Here is a 13,555-nt window from a genome sequence, read left to right as displayed (position 1 = left end):
TGTTTCATGAAGGTTAAGTTTCAAAGGATTGGGAAAACGGACAAAATTATGCTTTAATTTTTTTAAAAAAAAGCAATTGATGAGGAAATGGTACTCAGATTTTAACATCTCGAGTCGTCAATGTTCAAAAAGATTGAAAATGTGCATTGCGCATGGTGGACTGCGTTCAGATATTCCAGCTAAATAAATTTGCATGTTCTAGGCAATTAGCATTTCACTTCTAGTTAAAATCACTTGGAGACAACAAACGGTTTCATATTAGAGGTAGTAAACATGGAAGTTCAACCAACATGGAACCTAATCTTAATATAGGTTTTCGTTAAGTGAGCATTGTCACCGGAGAGTTTTTCTTTGGCGTTGCTTGTGCTTTAATTTATTCAACGATCCATAAGAGGGTTTTGAATCATGATAGTGAAATATCGTGTTACATTCAAGAGGCAAAATTGCATCGGCCTTAGGTGCCTGTCAAAAATTGAATAAAAAATTTTTTTTCAGAGGAGTCAGTCATGAGCTGTTTATTATTTTACTGCCAAACGTTCCGCGACATTTTGTAGATACTTATGTTTTTATTATACCAAACGTTTACAAGCGCAGAAATACTTATAATTTATATTTTGAGCTTGCTGGAACATTGTGGAACATCTGTTTCGATATTTCGTCAAAGATGAGTAAATACTATAGGTTGCCATGAAATTTTTTTGACAATTGGAGATCAAATCCAGTAAATTTGGTCATGTCGGAAAAGTTAATCAGCATAACAGTGAATTTGCCAAAAAAAAAAAAAAAAAAAAAAAACATTTAACATTTAACATTTAACATTTAACATTTAACATTTAACATTTAACATTTAACAGTATTAAAAGTTAATAAAATTAATTGTTTAACTGAGGGGGAAATAAATTGCGACATACATTGTCAATTTAACATTACAGGCACTGCAACGTCCAAGAAAACAATAAACCATTTTCGACTAAAATAACAATCGAAATTTTATCACAAAAAAACTTTTTTAAATTACTAAATATTAAAATAGGGGCTTATGATTGATTATATTCAAATGGAACAAGGGAAGGGTCCTTAAAGTGAAATGAGGCTCAAAAAATTGGCAGCGCCTGCAGCACCCCGCCAAGGAAAGTCCCGCGAGCAAGGCACCGTACGATTAGTTACTGCCTCAAGTCGCAGGGCAAGAAGTTTTAGTTCGAACAACAACACAATTTATAAATTCAATTTCCGATTACGCCGGGGGAGAGGGTTTTTTTTATTTATTTTATTTTTAATTACTTTAATTATATTTAATTTAAGTACATCGTTTTCAATTTTGCGTAATTGGGTTACCTGGCAGTAGTTTGAGGCTTTGTCTCTTGACTTGACGCTTGAGGATTTGAGGTTGCTGGCGGTGCTTCCTCTCTCTCCTTCTCTCTTTGCATGTCAATTTTAAGTTCAAAACTATTAGCCTTACACGAATAACTACATTTACTTGTAGAACAGAGATAAAAATACAATAACGAAGGATGGGTTGCGGAATGAGCACAGAGGACGTGGAGGGCCGTGCCCGAAACGATGAAATCGAGAACCAATTGAAACAGGACCGGCTGTCACAACGGAACGAGATTAAAATGCTGCTTCTTGGTGCTGGAGAATCTGGCAAGTCTACAATATTGAAACAAATGAAACTTATTCACGATGGTGGATATAGTCGTGACGAACGATTGCAATTTCGAGAGATTATTTATTCAAATACGGTGCAGAGCATGAAGGTAATTCTTGAGGCCATGGAGTCATTAAGAATTCCGCTTGGTGATGCAAGATTCAATGCAGCATACGCAGATGTTGTCTATGGCTTGCCAAATCAAATTGAAGCTGAAACGCTGGCACCTGAAATCGGAATTGCAATCTCAAGCCTATGGCAAGATTCTGGAGTGCTGGCAACTTTTAGGCGATCAAGAGAGTACCAGTTGAATGACTCGGCCCACTATTACTTTGATTCGATTGAACGAATTGCGGACCCTTACTATGTCCCTAATGACCAGGATGTTTTGCGTTCGAGAGTCAAGACAACCGGCATTACCGAGACAACGTTTGATATCGGTGAATTCAGGTATCGCATGTTTGACGTTGGCGGTCAGCGTTCAGAGCGCAAAAAATGGATTCACTGTTTTGAAAACGTGACCACGATATTGTTTTTGGCTGCCATTTCCGAGTATGATCAGACCTTGTTTGAAGATGAAACCGTTAACCGCATGAATGAGGCATTAACGTTGTTTGAATCGATTTGCAATTCGCGATGGTTCACGCAAACGTCAATAATTTTGTTTCTTAATAAGATTGACATATTTCGTGAAAAAATTATAACATCACCACTTAGATTGTACTTCCCTGATTATCCAGAACATGACGCGGAAGATGAGTACGCGGTTGGAACCGAATTTATTCTAAGAAAGTTTATTCAGTTAAACAAAAATGACTCCAAGATGGTATATACACATTTTACCTGCGCCACTGATACTTCACAAATAAAATTTGTCATGACTGCTGTTAATGACATTATCATACAGGATAACTTGAGAGATAGTGGGCTTATATAAAATTTTTTTTTTTGTTTGTTTGTTTTTTTCATTTCATTTCATTTTTTTTTTTAAACTGGCGTAATATTTTGGAAGATTGGGGGACTTAAATGTGAATACAATACTGAATTGTAATTTTTATTATCTTTAATTTTGTATTTTTTTTTTTTTTTTTTGTTTTAATTACCATTAAATTAATTGAATATTGTGGGGGTGCGCAATCCGCCGATCCGGAGAAGCACGATAACTAACTAACCGGGTATAACAAAATATTGGGCGGTAATAACCCGGAATATAAGTTTCTTTGTCCAACGCTCCCCTCCCCGCAAAATGTATATTGATTTCCATTCGCACCGGGGGTGATTTACTTTTTTTTTTTAAAACCGTCACAGACTTATCGATATATAAACCATGCGGTTGGCCTCTAAAGGCTTATAGAGATACAATCAATCAATCATTCTCTTTTTTTTTTTTCTATGTTTTTATTATTCGAGAAATGGAAATACCAAGTTCAGTAATGCAAAGTCAACCGGTCACAATCGGGCAGCACCATGGCAGCTTTTCACTAAGCCATGGGTCATCACCGACAGAGCCTGATGAAATGCGAACGCCATTAACATCGCCATCGCGGGCATCGACGCCTGTATCGTTTACACAGAATTTAGGCCGGCCAACAAGTTTTTCTCTAGAGTATGTTCAGCGGCCCCACCACCACCACCAGCACCATCATCGTCGTCATCATCATCATCGTCATCATCACAAATATCACAATTATAACCACCAGGAACAGCAACGGCCCACGCATATTTTTTTTCCATCGCAAACAGAGCTACGTCAGCCATGGCCGTCGCCTTCGACGGAGGAGCTGTCGGTTCAACTGGCATCTCATGGCGACAGTGCGAACTTTGCAAACACGCCGTCGCCGTCGTCCATGCAATTTTTACAATTTGATTTCGAATCTCAACCACAACAAGTGTTACCGCCTTCGTTGGATATTCTTGTCGAAGCTGCCAAGAGAGCAGAAATCGAAATCTTGACAATGGATATCAGCGAAATGGAGTTTTAAAACATTAATTTTACTTGGGGGACTTTATTTTTAATTTTTTTTTTTTTTTGTATAATAGAAGTGGAATCTGGTTAATGTGCACCATAGGGAAAGTAATTCGGTTTTGTAGTAATTAGGTTAGTTGAACAATAATATCATAATATGTAATAGTTACGACTAGCTTAGTTAACTACTGTAATAATTATAGTTAATATAAAGGGAAAAAAACAGTCGTAAATCCGGGTAAAAGAAAAGATAACCGCAAAAGGAATAACTACTAGGTATAGTTAAATGGCAATAAACTGATTATATAACTGTAAACATAAATAAAAGTAAGTAGACAATCACCGTGGTTGAAGAGATAATCGACCAACAGGCTGTGAATATTGAAAAATATATATGTAAATCAGATGGTGAGATTTGTAATTTATGGATGCGTTTGAAGTCTGGCGTACAGTTACAGTTGATGGAGTTAATTGAAACTAATAATCTTGAAAAGGTTTCTGAGCAGGCAGAAGTTCATCACGCCGATTCGGTTAATTTCACAAGGTCACAGGGTAAGACAAAGATTTACGATTCCTGTCTGGCATCATTAGATGCATTATTATCGACGCAAACGTTTTGGCCCAGTAATTTGGCCAACACTGCGTCGTTATTATGGCACGCGTTCAAGACATTGGACATGCACGTGAACTGGTCCGGGTTCTACGTCACTGATCCGTCCGGCGATCGGTCACGGTTATTGCTGGGCCCGTTTATGGGCAAGGTTGCATGCCAGGAGATTGAAATCGGCAAGGGCGTATGCGGGGCAGCCGCATTGACGGGCGAAACCCAGGTCGTGCCAGACGTTAACAAGCGACCGGGTCATATTGCATGTGATGGCGAGACGAACAGTGAAGTCGTGGTTCCAATATTTGATCATGATCATGACAACAAGATCAAAGCCGTGTTGGACATTGACTGTTTGGTGATTAATGGATTTTCTGACCAAGACGTGCAATTTTTGGAACGCGTTGCGGAAAAAGTATCGAAATATTCCAAGTGGTAAGAACGAAAAGAAAAACACATAAATATATATAGTAATAGACTTCAATTTTGCATAATTGCATTTAATTGCTTGTAGTTTTATGTTTGATGATGGATTTACGAGTATCATGATGTCATCATCTCGTTGTAGTTATCTAAATATCAGACGCCAAAGTCCAAAGTTCAAACCTCTGGAGTACGATTCGCAGTCTTTATAGTCCTATGGAGACATCAGCCTGACATTGGCCTTAATGGTAGCATACAAAATAACACTGATAAAGATGGGTTAGCGATGGAAAGTCACCAAGACGCACCTTACTGGGTACGATCCCACGCGGTAGTTGGGTATATTTAAACTACTATAAGGTTGCCCGCATTCCTTTTGCATCGAGAGATCCGCCAGGCACAAAACTAATTGCCACGTTTTTCTTTCGGCCGCTATACATGCGGTCTTTAGAAAGACTATTGAACATTCATTATATGCAATTGTAAGTATTATATAAGTTCGAACTCATTCGAACTATTGGGCCCAAGTTTGCCATTCAGAGAGCTGACGACTATCCCAATTAAGGTTTGATGACTGACCCCTGCGGAGTTTCACTATTATATGGAGTACGTATAACTATATTAATTATCATAGCTCCAACCTAACCCATTCGATCCATACTACTCTACTTTGTTCTTTTTTTTCTTCCCTTCACTCTGGCTATCTACACCTTTTTTCTTTAATCTTGATCACTGATTTACAGACAGGGTGGCAACGCAAATGTCGACGTCGTCCAGCTCTCAAGCACCCGACTCGTCTTCACAGACGCCACCCGTAATCGCGGATGTAATTCCGCCCACACCGACCTCGCCGGGTCCGGCTCCACAATTACCATTGCCATCGAACAATAATGCTTCTCAGCAGCAGCAGCAGCAGCAGCAGGATCAACGCCATCGGCCTCCGCCGTTGGTTCTACATTCGTCACTCTCAGCTCGGTCCAGATCGCGCTCCCGCGAGCGGGGCACATCACCAGGCCCTCAACGATCGCCGCGTGATCCTCGATTAAGAGTCCGGTTCCCTGCCGGCAATGATATTACGTCTGGCAATGTGCTTTACCCACGCGACGATTCATCTGAAATTATTACGAATGCCGACAATTCCCAAGCAGGTACGCCGCCAGGCAATATCTATAGCAGTGGCGCTGGTGGTGGCGATACCAGCAACAGATCGGGTGGCATTCCAGCACGGTTGTCGTTAGATTTAAATAGATCTTCACCAATTTCATCTCCTAACATGTCCATCGCAGATCTTAGATTACATTTAGAGTCTTTGCCACTCTTTCAAGAGCACGGTCGGCAATATTCACAACCGTTGAACACGCCACCATTGTCGAGATTGCAACGAGTCGACGAAGATGATTACGAAAAGCATATTCGGGTTTTAAATGATAACGATGAAGATGATGAAGAAGCTAAACAGAAAAGATACGCGTTGGCAAATTCTCACGCCAGGTCACTGCCGGCCAGCGCGGAAAGCTCGCCGGTGATGACCCCATCCCATCTAGATGAAAAATTTGACTTGTCATCATTCAATAAGGATGACGAACAGCAGCGCAAACAGCAGCAAAACGAATTTTCAGATTCGCTTCATGAAGAAGCCCGCAAACTTGTTCGTCAACATACGCTTAAACTGGGCGGACTCGGCAATCAAACTGCGGAGTCATCAAACGGTTTCACTATCGAGCATGAGGATTTGCATTCTGGTCAGCAGACTCCGATAATTGAAAGGGAGGATTATGTGCCACCGCCTGCGCAAGTCAAGGCTGGAATTTTATCCTCACTGCTTAAACTTTACAATGAGCAGCAACTCAACAATGGAGGCCACCATAATGCTCAGTCATCCAGAAGTTCGTTTGATTTGAGTAGGAACGGATCTAATACTCCGCCTGGCCCTGGTACATCGGGGCGAACCACTCCGACCAGAAAATGGTATTCAAGATCTGCCAACGCGTCCACTTCCTCATTGGCCGGACTGATTGTCGGTAGTGGAAACGCGCTTGCTGCTCAGGGCCGACCGCTGCCGATGCAAACCTATTCGCGTGGCTCATCCCATTTCCCCAAACCAAAGAAGCAGAAAAAGCACAAGCCTCGAATTGATGATCAGATTCGCATTACCGTGCATATTGCCGAGATGTTGCAACGCCAGCGATTTATTTTGAAACTTTGTCGGGCGCTGATGTTGTATGGCGCACCGACGCACCGGTTGGAAGAGTACATGAAGATGACGTCGCGGGTGTTGGAAATCGATGGCCAGTTTTTATATATTCCGGGTTGCATGATTGTCTCGTTTGGTGACACGTCAACACATACGTCCGAAATGCAACTCGTGCGTGTCACGCAGGGTCTTAACCTGCGCAAGCTTCATCAGACGCATACCATTTATAAGGAAGTCGTGCACGACATTGTTGGAGTTGAGGAAGCCATGCAAAGATTAGACGAAGTTTTAAAGGCCAAACCGTTATACCATCCATACTTATGCGTACTTATTTTTGGATTTTCGTCAGCCATGGTGGCACCGTTCGCGTTCGGCGGTCGCTGGATCGACATGCCGATTGCGTTCTTGTTGGGATGCATTGTTGGATTTTTGCAATTAATTGTGGCACCCAGATCAGACCTTTATTCGAACGTGTTTGAAATCACGGCATCAGTCATTGTTTCATTTTTGGGTCGCGCGTTTGGTTCGATTAATCCCAACAAGTTGTTTTGCTTTTCAGCAGTCACGCAAGGCTCGTTAGCATTGATCTTGCCAGGCTATATTATTCTTTGTGGCGCGTTGGAATTGCAATCTAAAAATATTGTGGCCGGATCGGTCAGGATGTTTTATGCAGTGATTTATTCACGTAAGTAACAAACATATATATATATAGTTTAAAATTAACTAATCTTTTTTAGTTTTCTTGGGGTTTGGCATTACATTGGGAGCAGCAATATACGGCTGGATGGATCATAACGCGACTTCGAGTTCGACATGTCCGTCTGCAATTTCACCATGGTTCCGCTTCATCTTTGTTCCTTTTTTCGCTCTTGGCTTGGCGTTGGTCAATCAAGCTCATTATTCACAGTTGCCAATCATGGTCGGCATCGCCGGCGCAGGTTACGTTGTTTCATATTTTTCAAACCTGCATTTTTCTCAAGCAGCCGAGTTGGCATCCGCAATTGCTGCATTTTTAATTGGCATCTTGGGCAACCTGTATTCCCGGGTCGGCCACGGGCTTGCATTCGCGGCCATGCTACCTGCCATTTTTGTGCAGGTGCCGTCCGGCATTGCCGCCCAGGGCAGCTTGATCTCTGGCATTGCCACGGCGGACTTGATCGTGTCTAACTCGTCCGTGACGTCAACCACGATCACGACCACGTTCACGAACGTCAAGGGCATGGTGCAAACCGCCACGAGCGTGATCGTGGCCACGGCCACGGTCACGTCCACGTCGACATCGTCATCGTCATCGTCATCGTCTAATAGTGGCGCGTCCATGGTTGGCATTTGGGAAGTTGGCTTGAACATGATTCAAATCTCGGTTGGCATTGTGGTTGGATTATTTGTGGCCACGTTGGCGGTATACCCGTTTGGTAAAAAGAGAAGTGGCTTGTTTACGTTTTAACGAATTTACGGAGATGGATTTTATTCACATAGTTGGAAATCGTATAAATCTACCATTTACGACTTGGTTTTTTTTTTTTTTAAAAAAAAAATGCTACTATTAGTTCGGGGACATTGGGTGTTTTTTTATTAAAGATCATTTTTTTTTTTTTTCATTTACTTTTGCAATTAAATTTTTTGTTTATATATATATATTTTTTTTTCATTAGATTCATTTTTTTCATTAGATTCATTAGAAGAGAGGAATGGTGGGAATTTTTTTTTAAAAAAAAGTACAAGAGCATAAGGAACATACATAAGTAAGGAACATACATAAGTAAGGAACTTTGAATAAATAACCATTTTATTGTATCATACAATTTCATCATTAAGAATTCGTTCATATTCAGTCGTCGTATTCGTAGCATCATCATTATCATCGTCATCATCATGATGACGATACCGATGATTATTGTAATCATGATCAATTGGTGGGATATCCCATAACGTGAAATAATCAACATTGGTACCGTTAATCTTGGCCCATCCGGAACTCACCGCATTCGTGGATGACGACAACTGCAATGATGATGATGATGGTGATGTTTGTGATGTTTTTGATGGCGAAGTCCAAAAATCAGTGCAATTATTAATGCATCCGTGATCAAACGGGTTGTAATGATTCGAAGCCGCCACATGTGATTGAATTTGTTGTTGTTGTCGATGACCACCAGCAGAGCCGGAAAATAATGACAGGTTGGCATTCGACGTGCAATCCTTGATCGTATCCACAAACTGATTAATTCCCAAAATCTTGCAACACAGGCTTAACACGTTCCTATGCTTATGGTGATGGTGATGATGATGATGCTGTTCGAACGCGGCAGGCTTATCGCGTGCGTTCGGGTCCGTCATTGTGCTCGGCATGACCTCGTCATCACCGCCGACACCACCCATCCATCCGTAATTATGCAAATTGTAAGCTTCGTTCGTGGTCACGGCCTTGGCCACTTGCCAAAATTGAACCATTAAAAGAAACGATATCCAGGTAAGTTGTAATCCAGCCCAAATGGCAATGATCACCGCGAACGGGTCCCTAGAAATTGGCACGCAGATGGCATCGTTCAAGATCAGGCATGATGGCGTAATGACGATCGACGATTCGGTCACGTATGCGAATGTGAGGTATAAAAAAATTGGAATGCCAATCTCCAACAACATCACGTACGACAAGAACGGTTTATGATTTCGAACCGCCACGCAATTGTTAATCCACGGGCAATGACTTTTCACCATTAGCCCCAGATAAATAAATAAATAAATAATGTTGGACTTACTGATCAAGTTTTGCCACGCATCGGTCACAAAATTTGCAATGCTTACTTCGTAATGGCCGCCTGGTAAAGCAATGAATGCAAAAATGTCGCGAATCATATTGACCGATGCGTATTAATTCTTCCACCACGACCCGTTGCTCGGTAATGCCGGATGGCTTGGGGATAAACCCTGGATTCATAAACATTGAAATAATGAAAAACGTCATGGCCGTGCCGAACGTGCACGCAAACAAAATGTTAACAAACGTATGTTCAACATACGTGGCCGGCAACACGTACATGACCCACCATGCGGCAACCCAAAATGCTGAAGCTGAAAAAATGCCGGCAAAATACGGAGTCTTGTGAAGGTGTGACGATCCGGACCCGGCAAAATCAACAAGCTTGACCAGCAACGAATGCCAGGCCCATAAAAAAATTAACGATCCGATCATGCCGGCCAAAAAATTAAACCTGGCCAGGATTTGTGCGCTGACAAAAATCATGACGAACGGCCAAAGAAATGCAACCATGTTGATAACAGGTTGCGAAACTCGCTTGGCCATCACGTTGCCGTTCGCGTCCCGGCCGGACTTTGCCAACGCGGATGTCCACACTGGGAAGCATGTCATTTCGCGAGCGATCGTGGCCGGCGTTTTGCCATCAGCAGTCTCGGCATTGACGTCAGAACCTTCTTCGATTAAACGCTTGATGGAAGCCAGGTTGCCACGCACGACGGCCCAATGCAACGCGGTGAACCCGGTGGCATCTTTTAACTTGACGTCGGCACCCCATCGCAATAACGTGTCGACCGTGAGCGCGTCACCCTGATAGGCAGCCCAGTGCAGCGCCGTGCGACCTTGAGGGTCAGCAAAATCAACCGGCATGCCCTGGTGCAGCAAAAAAATGATGAGCATGATGCTGGACGAGTGCACGGCGATATGCAGCGCGTTAAACCCCTGAGCGTCGGTTCGCAACGGATCAGCGCCGTGCTGGATCAACAGGTTGGCCACGTAAGTCAGGCCGACCCGGCATGCCCAGTGCAACGGCGTGGCTTGCAAGTCGCCGCCCTTGCGGTCCACCTGCGCGCCGTGGCCGAGCAAGAATTCAAGTGCCGGCACGGCGTTGTTGATGGCGGCCCAGTGCAGCGCGGTGGCGCCGTCCGGCGACGTGTCGTGCACGGAATGCGAACCGGATTCAATCAACCGTTCGATCGTGTGCACGTCATTCTGTTGAGCAGCCGTGATCAGTTCCGACAACGGCTGTTCTTGCTCTTGCTCTTGCTGCGGGTCTGACACGCTTGCACTGGTGCTGACATCTTGCAACTCAGTCGACTGTGCCGTGTCTGGCAAGGACAACGACATGAAAAGATCTGTAATGCAAAAATTCTGCCGTTGCACTAAAGGAAAAAAAAAGAAGAAAAAAAGGTATTACGTTCTATGGGGTTTCATTACAAGTCGTCTGAGATCTGTATTACGTAATTGACGGTTGGGGTTGTAGGGCGGATAACCACGAGGCTATATTGCCTTGCACTTGCCATGTAGAAGATGACCGTGTAGAAGCTGGCCTGTACCGCAATATGGGCACCTGCAAGCGTCGATCGCAAAGCGTTCACGGGCGTTCATGTCCATGTTGCATGCAAGCGGTTAGTCAAGTTTTTTGGCTGGCAAGGCCGTGCACGATGAGGGTAGCATTTTGCACCGTGAGGTAATCAATTAGTCACCTTAATGTCGGCCGCCCCCGCAAAACACATGCAATGCAACGTCGGTCAAATAATTATATTATTACAACATTCATCCTGTTGCCCCTCCAACGCCAACGCCCAACTAATATACAATCCATTCATACATATCCTCAAGTCCTTGGTATCCAATGCACAAAATAAAATATAAAAAAAAAAATACAAATAAAAAGTAATAAAACACCGCATCGTAATTTTGGAAGCCATCATCGGCCTTGCTTGGCCACGTCGACCAGTAAGCCGGCTTGCTGCTCAAGCAAGTCAACGTCGACCGTCAGGTCAAAATCAATCAAAAACAAGAATCCGATTTCCAACCTGCACAGCTCTGCTTCGGACACGCCGCCTACTTTGGCAAACCGTTTCTGCTGATGATTGATATCTTCCAATGATTTCGACGCCACGCGCAGGCCCGTGATCACGAGCCGGTGCACGTTCAGTTCCGTCAGCGGCAACACGCGATTGACGACGCACAGCTTGTAGATGTACAATGACGTAGCCATGTATACGGCGGCCGAGATTGGGCAGTACTGGTGCACCCGGGTCAGGTACTTTTCAATATCGATGCCGGGCGCGGTCTTGGACCAGAACCGGCGCGAAATCATGCTGCGTTGATTGCTTTTCTCCACCAAGAACTGTTGCTTTTGTTGGTCATCAACCTCCGTTCCCTGGTCACAAGCACACGTCGAGCTGTTTGCTGCGAAGGACGGCGCGTGCTCGGCGCCGGGCGATAGCCGGCCCGCATCCGCAGTCGAGACCAGGTCCAACATTGGCGACGGCGACCGGTCAGTCCCATCTACCATGACGACCGGAGACGGCTGCGGAGGTGATAATGGTACCGCAGCGTGCACATATTGTCGCTGCTGTTGTTGTGGTGATGATGGTGGTGGTGGTGCATGTTCGGGTGAAGTTATTGAAGGCGGCTGCCATGCGGCGCATGCGGGCGACGACCGGTCAAGAATGTGCTTAATGCCGTCGACAAGCAGCCGAAGAGCATCAGCCGGTTGTAACGATGCCAATTCGACGCGAGTTGCCGAGATAAGGTCTTGTGGTTGTGGTGTTGACTCGTCGTGGCTAAGCATGTCGACGAGCCGGTGGTGCTTGCTATGACGATGATGATGATGATGATGAGCAGCTGCAGCCGGTGATGAAGCAAATTGGTCGGCAACGAGCACTGAAGCAATCATTAAAGAAATAAAATACGGATATAAAGACAAGTCGCGGCTGAAGAATAAATGTAGATGTGAAAAGGGGAGTGCGCGAATATATCTATATATGTACAATATACGTTATTAACTGTAAAGCTGCTATAGTTATATATATATATATACATACATATACATACATGGTGGCCACTACTGAAGCTCTCATATGACAGTCACCCGGCCGTGTCGTGTCAACGCCAAACGCGGCCTTGCCCGGTTTGGGCTCCGGCAGCAAAAAAAAATTGTTTCGCTACATCAATCAGTGCATGGGCACGCGCCCCACCCCACCCCCAATCTTCTGCCCTTACCCTGAATATGCCTTTGGCAACTCGGTTCGGCGGGCGCTTGCACTACCCAGATTGGTTAAAACCAATACAACCCGTCGTTACGATTGATTATCTTTCGCATGCAACAACTTGCATATATAACAACGTAGTAATTGTACGTACGCACACGTTACAATTGTTTCCTACTACATAGCCAATCATTCGCCTTGCTGCGATGGCCTCAAGGCAAGGGCCGTTCGCGCGCGCGCTGAATGTTCATGCCAATTTCGGTTATTCCGAGGCGTTGCTTATTTTGTAATTTTATATACATGTACATAATCCCTACATCATACATTGAACGGAAAAACTTTTCGCCGCTACCCGTACTTTAATTAACAAAATATGAGAGAGTTATACATAGCCGTTTCCCGCCCCCACCCAAACTTGGTCATGAACGCTTTCCCCGATTAGGCAAGTCCGATTATTTGTTAAAACTAACTTGTGTTACCCCCGATGAATTAGTAACGGCGTGGCGGTGTTTAATTTTATACTTGATACAAAATAATACAACAATGTAATTAATTACCCTCTTGTTTATTGGTTCGTACTGCTGGCTAGCTAGCTAGCGTAGCTTGCTGCCTTTTTGCTTCGCTTCGTGCCTAATTCGGCTTAATTCGGCTTTAACTGAGTCAACCCCTCCCTGCCTTACCACATATACGCCCATAACCCTATACCATGAACCGTTTGTCCGGTTGGCCCTGCTAATCGGG

The 13,555-nt window shown here is 43.9% G+C and overlaps 6 protein-coding genes across 6 annotated transcripts; 4 read left to right on the top strand and 2 right to left on the bottom strand.

The window, feature by feature from the left end:
- Positions 1-1,190: 1,190 nt before the first annotated feature.
- On the top strand, positions 1,191-2,792 carry V1514DRAFT_323882 (guanine nucleotide binding protein, alpha subunit). The gene has a single exon (XM_066926328.1). The coding sequence runs from the start codon at positions 1,512-1,514 to the stop codon at positions 2,583-2,585; it is 1,074 nt and encodes a 357-aa protein (XP_066785847.1). The 5' UTR covers positions 1,191-1,511; the 3' UTR covers positions 2,586-2,792.
- Positions 2,793-3,060: 268 nt separating this feature from the next.
- V1514DRAFT_317423 (uncharacterized protein) lies at positions 3,061-3,630 on the top strand (the record flags this gene model as incomplete). The annotated part of the gene is made up of 1 exon (XM_066925840.1): positions 3,061-3,630. The coding sequence occupies one exon, from the start codon at positions 3,061-3,063 to the stop codon at positions 3,628-3,630; it is 570 nt and encodes a 189-aa protein (XP_066785846.1).
- Positions 3,631-3,904: 274 nt separating this feature from the next.
- On the top strand, positions 3,905-4,722 carry V1514DRAFT_323879 (GAF domain-like protein). The gene is made up of 2 exons (XM_066926327.1): positions 3,905-4,022; positions 4,109-4,722. The coding sequence occupies exons 1-2, from the start codon at positions 4,020-4,022 to the stop codon at positions 4,655-4,657; spliced, it is 552 nt and encodes a 183-aa protein (XP_066785845.1). The 5' UTR covers positions 3,905-4,019; the 3' UTR covers positions 4,658-4,722.
- Positions 4,723-6,166: 1,444 nt separating this feature from the next.
- Positions 6,167-8,282, top strand: V1514DRAFT_275013 (uncharacterized protein; the record flags this gene model as incomplete). The annotated part of the gene is made up of 2 exons (XM_066924881.1): positions 6,167-7,520; positions 7,573-8,282. The coding sequence occupies 2 exons, from the start codon at positions 6,167-6,169 to the stop codon at positions 8,280-8,282; spliced, it is 2,064 nt and encodes a 687-aa protein (XP_066785844.1).
- A 282-nt stretch (positions 8,283-8,564) lies between these two features.
- On the bottom strand, positions 8,565-11,237 carry V1514DRAFT_323874 (uncharacterized protein). The gene is made up of 2 exons (XM_066926326.1): positions 9,598-11,237; positions 8,565-9,545 (listed from the first exon to the last, which is right to left on the bottom strand). Exons 1-2 carry the CDS (start codon positions 10,938-10,940, stop codon positions 8,633-8,635), a joined length of 2,256 nt encoding a protein of 751 aa, XP_066785843.1. The 5' UTR covers positions 10,941-11,237; the 3' UTR covers positions 8,565-8,632.
- Positions 11,238-11,316: 79 nt separating this feature from the next.
- V1514DRAFT_323872 (cyclin-domain-containing protein) lies at positions 11,317-12,596 on the bottom strand. The gene has a single exon (XM_066926325.1). It carries the CDS (start codon positions 12,499-12,501, stop codon positions 11,524-11,526), a length of 978 nt encoding a protein of 325 aa, XP_066785842.1. The 5' UTR covers positions 12,502-12,596; the 3' UTR covers positions 11,317-11,523.
- Positions 12,597-13,555: the final 959 nt, after the last annotated feature.

This window comes from Lipomyces japonicus, assembly GCF_038497905.1.
Source record: "Lipomyces japonicus strain CBS 7319 unplaced genomic scaffold V1514scaffold_2, whole genome shotgun sequence".
In the NCBI taxonomy this organism is placed as follows: domain Eukaryota; kingdom Fungi; phylum Ascomycota; class Lipomycetes; order Lipomycetales; family Lipomycetaceae; genus Lipomyces; species Lipomyces japonicus.
The sequence above is the reverse complement of the archived record's forward strand: the minus strand, read 5'-3'. Positions and strand labels throughout refer to the sequence as shown.